The sequence below is a fragment of the Oncorhynchus keta genome, unplaced genomic scaffold, assembly GCF_023373465.1.
Source record: "Oncorhynchus keta strain PuntledgeMale-10-30-2019 unplaced genomic scaffold, Oket_V2 Un_contig_2788_pilon_pilon, whole genome shotgun sequence".
In the NCBI taxonomy this organism is placed as follows: Eukaryota; Metazoa; Chordata; class Actinopteri; order Salmoniformes; family Salmonidae; genus Oncorhynchus; species Oncorhynchus keta.
In genome coordinates this window covers 4140-12100 of record NW_026285749.1, presented here as the reverse complement: position 1 = coordinate 12100, position 7961 = coordinate 4140, and the positions used below count along the sequence as shown (strand labels likewise).

At 44.6% G+C, this 7961-nt stretch overlaps 1 protein-coding gene across 1 annotated transcript; it reads right to left on the bottom strand.

Moving 5' to 3' along the window:
* Positions 1 to 958: 958 nt before the first annotated feature.
* On the bottom strand, positions 959 to 7419 carry LOC127923010 (V-set and immunoglobulin domain-containing protein 2-like). Its single transcript, XM_052506941.1, has 2 exons — positions 7128 to 7419; positions 959 to 1397 (listed from the first exon to the last, which is right to left on the bottom strand). Exons 1-2 carry the CDS (start codon positions 7369 to 7371, stop codon positions 1204 to 1206), a joined length of 438 nt encoding a protein of 145 aa, XP_052362901.1. The 5' UTR covers positions 7372 to 7419; the 3' UTR covers positions 959 to 1203.
* Between the last annotated feature and the right edge of the window lie 542 nt (positions 7420 to 7961).

Sequence of the window (7961 nt, the reverse complement as noted above, 5' to 3'; positions counted from 1 at the left end):
TATAACCTACCAGTTTAGCACCATACCAGCAGGTGGCATCCAGTATATAACCTACCAGTTTAGCACCATACCAGCAGGTGGCACCCGGTATGTAACCTACCAGTTTAGCACCATACCAGCAGGTGGCACCCGGTATGTAACCTACCAGTTTAGCACCATAACAGCCACCGGAAAGACTTCTCTTGCTCTTGGTCCTCATTTTGCAAGTCACCTTGATTTAGCACCTGTGTGTTTAATCCGCTTTTTATAAAAACATATTTAGTGAACTCCATGACAGTAGCTAAAGCAAGGGGCTATAAGCAGCACATACTACAAATGCATGTTTGGGCCGGGCGCGCCTCAACTGAAGTGAGTGCTACTGGAGCGAAATTAGAGAAGACCGACGCCCAGCCTTTGGGAATCTCGGCCCACGATCCAGTCAAATTGAGCACGCTCTGCTCGCTTCATCGCTCACATACTCTGTCCCTACCAGGCTGGCTGTGTTGCACTGGTAAATGCTTCACAGATTTTTTGTAGGCTATAGCCTGGAATGAAATAATCTAGCCTAAATAATTCATTTTGGTTCCTTCTCAGGCTCCTGACCAACTTAGTGTTTATATGCTGTTTAATATGACATGTAGCCTATTTGAAATTAGGTCAGGTCTAAAGGCACTGCATCTCAGTGAGAAGCGTCACTACAGACCTGGTTCGATTCCAGGCTGTATCACAACCGGCAGTGGTTGCGCACAATTGGCCCAGCGTTATCCGGGTTTGTAGTAAGAATGTGTTCTTAACTCAAATCAAATGTATTTATATAGCCCTTCGTACATCAGCTGATATCTCAAAGTGCTGTATAGAAACGCAGTCTAAAACCCCAAACAGCAAGCAATGCAGGTGTAGAAGCACGGTGGCTCGGAAAAACTCCCTTAACTGACTTGACAAGTTAAATAAAGCTTACAAAATACCATTTTAAAAAATAATGTTCATCATTTCATGTTTATTGAAATATCTTTCATTCACATCCATATTGTTTGGTTTCAATACTTAAAACAATTGGTAGGTCCAGGTTGTCCAAAAATAGATTAAATTGTGATTTAAATTGTGATAAAAATGAATGTAGCGGATTTTGAGCAGTGTTTTTTTCTGTGAGGGAGCGGTAGGAAAGGACGTGGAGAGCCACACCCACTCATCAGGATTTCACATGCTCTGACCCCAACCCCTCCTCTACATAAAGGACTGGTCCATTCCGTTGTGGTGCACCACGTGTTTGTTCTTGTGTCGTCGTGGCAACATGTCTTTCAGCTGGTAGTGGCCCATGCGCCTGTGTTTATAGTAAGATGAGTAGGTGAAACAGGAGATCACCAAGAGGATCACCACCACAGCTGCAGCCAGCCCTGCAAAGATGGGCAGGTAGTCCACTAGAGGGCAGGAGAGGAGAGGGAGAGGAGAGGGAGAGGAGGAGGAGAGGAGGAGGAGGAGAGGAGAGGGAGGAGGAGGAGGAGGAGGAGGAGGAGGAGGAGGAGGAGGAGGAGAGGAAGGGAGATGCAGATGGGGCAGAGAGGAGGAGGAGGAGGAGGAGGGAGGAGGAGGAGGAGGAGGAGGAGGAGGAGGAGGAGGAGAGGGAGATGCAGAGGGGATGATGATGACATGACATCTAAGACGCAAAGAGATGATGATTATTTATTATTTATTTATTTATTTATGATATTTTATTATTTACACTGCTATTTACTATTTACGACATTAATATTATTAATTGACTAAAAATACATATTACTTAATTCATACTTACTATTTCATTTATATTATTGATTTATTTATTTACATTATTAATTATTACATTTACTAATATTTATTTACGATTCATTATTTTACACTCATTTGATGACACATTATTTACATGACATTTATTTATTTATTTACAGATGGGGCAGAGAGGAGGGGAGGAGGAGGAGATGAGGAGGGATGATGATGAGGATGATGATGATGATGATGATGATGATGATGATGATGATGACAGGAGGGGAGGAGGAGAGACGAAGGGAGGAGGAAGGGAGGATGATGAGAGGGAGATGCAGAGGAGGATGGGGAGGAGGAAGAGGAGGGAGATGCAGATGGGGAAGATGAGGGGATGATGAGGGATGAGGAGGAGGAGAGGACGAGATGATGATGATAGAGATGATGAGATGGAGGAGGAGGAGGGATGATGAGGGAGGGGACGGGGAGGGGAGAGGGAGGGATGATGAGGATGAGGGATGATGCAGATGATGGAGGAGGGGAGGGAGGAGGAGGGGAGGAGGGGAGGAGGAGAGGAATGATGAGATGAGATGGGGCAGAGAGGGGAGGGGAGGAGGAGGAGGAGGGGATGATGATGAGGGGAGGATGATAGGGGAGGAGGGAGGGAGAGGAGGAGGAGGAGGATTTAGGAGAGAGGGAGAGAGATGCAGATGGGGCAGAAAGGGGAGGAGGAGGAGAAGATTTAGGAGAGAGGAGGAGGAGATATTTACACTATAGATGCAGATGGGGCAGATAGGAGGAGGGAGGATTTAGGGATTTATTTATTTAGGAGGAGGGAGGGAGGAGAGGAGATGCAGAGGGGAGGAGGAGGAGGATGATGAGGAGGAGGACGGAGAGGGAGGGAGGGAGGGATGGAGGAGGATGATGATGATGATGATGATGATGATGATGATGATGATGATGATGGGGCAGATGAGGAGGAGGGGAGGAGAGGAGGAGGAGATGATGAGGATGATGATGAGGGAGGGAGACGAGAGGGATGATGATGATGATGATGCAGATGATGGGAGGATGAGGATGATGATGATGATGATGATGAGAGGAAAGGGAGATGCAGATGGGGAGGAGGAGGGGAGGAGGAGGGGAGGGAGGAGGAGGAGGAGGGAGGGAAGGGAGGAGGAGGAGATAGGAAGACTAGGAGGAGGAGGAGGATGATGAGATGCAGAGGAGGAGGAGAGGAGGAGGGAGGGAGGGAGAGGAGAAAGAAAGGAAAGGGAGAGATAGAGGAGGAGGAGAGGAGAGGGAGATGATGAGAGGGGAGGAGGAGGATGATGGGAGGAGGGATGATGATGATGAGGAGGAGGAGGAGGAGGAGGAGGATGATGAGGAGGAGGGAGGGATGATGAGGAGAGGAAGGATGATGCAGATGATGCAGAGAAGGAGGATAAAGAGATGATGATGATGATGATGATGATGGGAACGTGCAGAGGGAGGAGGATGATGAGGGAGGAGGGAGGGAGGAAGAGGGAGGAGGGATGATGAGGATGATGATGGGATGATGATGAGGAGGAGAGGAGAGGGGATTTGCAGAGGGGAGGGAGGAGGATGATGATGATGATGATGATGATGATGACATGAGGATGATGCAGATGGGGCAGAGAACAGAGATAGATGATGATGATGATGATGATGATGATGATGATGATGATGATGAGATGAAGGAGCATTAAGACGGGGAAGAGATAGATGATGATGATGAGATGATGATGGAGGAGGAGGAGGAGGAGGAGGAGGAGGAGAGGAAGGAGATGCAGTGAATTCAGGGAAGTATTCAGATCCCTTGACTTTTCCACATTTTGTTATGATATATTTTGGTATGTTACATTTTATGTTACAGCCTTATTCTAAAAATGGATTCAATAAAAAATAATATCCTCATCAAAATACCTCATTAATCTACACACAATTCCCCATAATGACAATGCGAAAACAGTTTAAATATATTTTTTAATACTTATTAAAAATGAAAAACAGAAATACCTTATTTACATAAGTATTTGGACACTTTGCCATGAGACTAAATTGAGCTCAGGTGAGTCCTGTTTTCCACTGATCAGCCTTGAGATGTTTCTACAACTGATTGGAGTCCACCTGTGTAAATTCAATTGATTGGACATGATTTGGAAAGGCACACACCTATCTATATAAGGGTTCCACAGTTGACAGTGCATGTCGGAGCAAAAACCAAGCCATGAGGGTCTAAATAATTGTCCATTGAGCGCCGAGATGTGATTGTGTCGATGCACAGATGTAGGGAAGGGTACCAAAACATTTCTGCAGCATTGAAGGTCCCCAAGAACACAGTGGCCTCCATCATTCTTAAATGGAAGAATCTGGAACCACCAAGACTCTTCCTAGAGCTGGTGGACCAGGCCAAACTGAGCAATCAGGGAGAAGGGCCTTGGTTGGGGAGGTAACCAAGAACCCGATCGTCACTCTGAAAAAGCCCTAGAATTCCTCTGTGGAGATGGGAGAACCTTCCAGAAGGACAACCATCTCTGCAGCACTCCACCAATCAGGCCCTGTAAACATGTGTTGTCTGAATGCAGATGTATTGACCCTCTGGGCGGAATAAACTTGGTTGAACTTTCATAAATGTTGAGTTTTTCACTCTGAAATTTAGAGCCTAACAATTCGAACCAGAGACTGTAGTGACGCTTTTTGCACTGAGATGCAGTGCCTTAGACCGCTGCCCACTCGGAGCCCAAATACAGGTGTGCCAAGCTTGTGTTGTCATACCCAAGAAGAATCAAGGCTGTAATCTCTGCCAAAGGTGCTCCAACAAAGTACTGAGTAAAGGTTCTGAATACTTAAGTAAATGTGATAAAGTTTTGTATTTATTATAAATTTGCAAAAAATGTCTAAAAAACCTGTTTTGCTTTGTCATTATGGGGTATTCTGTGTGGGGGGGAACAACTGAATCAATTTTAGAATATGGCTGTAAAGTGACACAATTTTGAAAAAAGTCAAGGGGTTTGAATACTTTCCACGCAACCAACCAATCAGTCAATGAACCATCCAACCAATCAACCATCCAACCAATCAACCATCCAACCAATTATCCATCCAACCAATTATCCATCCAACCAATCAACCATCCAACCAATCAACCATCCAACCAATCATCCATCCAACCAATTATCCATCCAACCAATCAACCATCCAACCAATTATCCATCCAACCAATCAACCATCCAACCAATCATCCATCCAACCAATCAACCATCCAACCAATTATCCATCCAACCAATCAACCATCCAACCAATTATCCATCCAACCAATCAACCATCCAACCAATTATCCATCCAACCAATCAACCATCCAACCAATTATCCATCCAACCAATCAACCATCCAACCAATCAACCATCCAACCAATTATCCATCCAACCAATCAACCATCCAACCAATTATCCATCCAACCAATCAACCATCCAACCAATCAACCAACCAACCAATCAACCATCCAACCAACCAATCAATCAACCATCCAACCAATTATCCATCCAACCAATCAACCATCCAACCAATCAACCATCCAACCAATCAACCATCCAACCAACCAACCATCCAACCAACCAACCATCCAACCAACCAACCAATCAACCATCCAACCAATCAACCACCCAACCAATCAACCACCCAACCAATCAACCACCCAACCAATCAACCATCCAACCAATCAACCATCCAACCAATCATCCATCCAACCAATCAACCATCCAACCAATCATCCATCCAACCAATCATCCATCCAACCAATCATCCATCCAACCAATCATCCACCCAACCAATCAACCATCCAACCAATCATCCACCCAACCAATCAACCATCCAACCAATCAACCATCCAACCAATCAACCATCCAACCAATCAACCATCCAACCAATCAACCACCCAACAAATCAACCACCCAACCAATCAACCACCCAACCAATCAACCACCCAACCAATCAACCACCCAACCAATCAACCATCCAACCAATCAACCATCCAACCAATCATCCATCCAACGAATCAACCATCCAACCAATCATCCATCCAACCAATCATCCATCCAACCAATCATCCATCCAACCAATCAACCACCCAACCAATCAACCATCCAACCAATCAACCATCCAACCAATCAACCATCCAACCAATCATCCATCCAACCAATCAACCATCCAACCAATCATCCATCCAACCAATCATCCATCCAACCAATCATCCATCCAACCAATCATCCATCCAACCAATCATCCATCCAACCAATCAACCACCCAACCAATCAACCATCCAACCAATCATCCACCCAACCAATCAACCATCCAACCAATCATCCACCCAACCAATCAACCATCCAACCAATCAACCACCCAACCAATCAACCACCCAACCAATCAACCACCCAACCAATCAACCACCCAACCAATCAACCATCCAACCAATCAACCATCCAACCAATCATCCATCCAACCAATCAACCATCCAACCAATCATCCATCCAACCAATCATCCATCCAACCAATCATCCATCCAACCAATCAACCACCCAACCAATCAACCATCCAACCAATCATCCACCCAACCAATCAACCATCCAACCAATCAACCATCCAACCAATCATCCACCCAACCAATCAACCATCCAACCAATCAACCATCCAACCAATCAACCATCCAACCAACCAACCATCCAACCAACCAATCAACCATCCAACCAATCAACCATCCAACCAATCAACCATCCAACCAATCATCCATCCAACCAATCAACCATCCAACCAATCAACCACCCAATCAACCATCCAACCAATCAACCATCCAACCAATCAACCATCCAACCAATCAACCACCCAACCAATCAACCATCCAACCAATCATCCATCCAACCAATCAACCATCCAACCAATCAACCACCCAACCAATCATCCATCCATCCAACCAATCATTCAATCAACCATCCAACCAATCAACCATCCAACCAATCAACCATCCAACCAATCAACCACCCAACCAATCATCCATCCAACCAATCAACCACCCAACCAATCAACCATCCAACCAATCAACCATCCAACCAATCATCCATCCAACCAATCAACCATCCAACCAATCAACCACCCAACCAATCAACCACCCAACCAATCATCCATCCAACCAACCAATCATTCAATCAACCATCCAACCAATCAACCACCCAACCAATCAACCATCCAACCAATCAACCACCCAACCAATCAACCATCCAACCAATCAACCATCCAACCAATCAACCATCCAACCAATCAACCATCCAACCAATCAACCACCCAACCAATCAACCATCCAACCAATTATCCATCCAACCAATCATCCATCTCACCTGTGACCTCCACGTTAACAGTACAGGTGCTGTTTCCCAGGGGGTTGATGGCGATGCAGGTGTAATCTCCAGAGTGAGACTTGGCCATGTTGGTGATGGTCACTACGGATCTCTCTTCCATGGGGTTGGGGTCGGCTTGGGGGAGCAACCAATCGTAGGAGGGGGCAGGGTTACCTTTTGCACTACAGTTAAGTGATAGGGTGTCGCCCTCCGTGATGCTCATGGAGAAACATCCAGGACTCATAGTGATCTGAGGCTTGTCTGGGGGGGAGATGAAACAAGTTGATTAATGAGAGATAAAGAGAGATGAGAAACAAGTTGATTAATGAGAGATAAAGAGAGATGAGAAACAAGTTGATTAATGAGAGATAAAGAGAGATGAGAAACAAGTTGATTAATGAGAGATAAAGAGAGATGAGAAACAAGTTGATAAAGAGAGATGAGAAACAAGTTGATTAATGAGAGAAAGAGAGATGAGAAACAAGTTTATTAATGAGAGATAAAGAGAGATGAGAAACAAGTTGATGAATGACAGATAAAGAGAGATGAGAAACAAGTTGATTAATGAGAGAAAGAGAGATGAGAAACAAGTTGATTAATGAGAGAAAGAGAGATGAGAAACAAGTTGATTAATGAGAGAAAGAGAGATGAGAAACAAGTTTATTAATGAGAGATAAAGAGAGATGAGAAACAAGTTGATTAATGAGAGGTAAAGAGAGATGAGAAACAAGTTTATTAATGAGAGATAAAGAGAGATGAGAAACAAGTTGATGAATGAGAGATAAAGAGAGATGAGAAACAAGTTAATTAATGACAGATAAAGAGAGATGAGAA

Coding starts and splice junctions, on each gene's coding strand:
- LOC127923010 (XM_052506941.1), bottom strand. CDS start 7,371: ATGAGTCCTGGATGTTTCTCCATGAGCATCACGGAGGGCGACACCCTA. Junction 1,398..7,127: donor TGTTAACGTGGAGGTCACAG/GTGAGATGGATG, acceptor CCTGCCCTCTAG/TGGACTACCTGCCCATCTTT.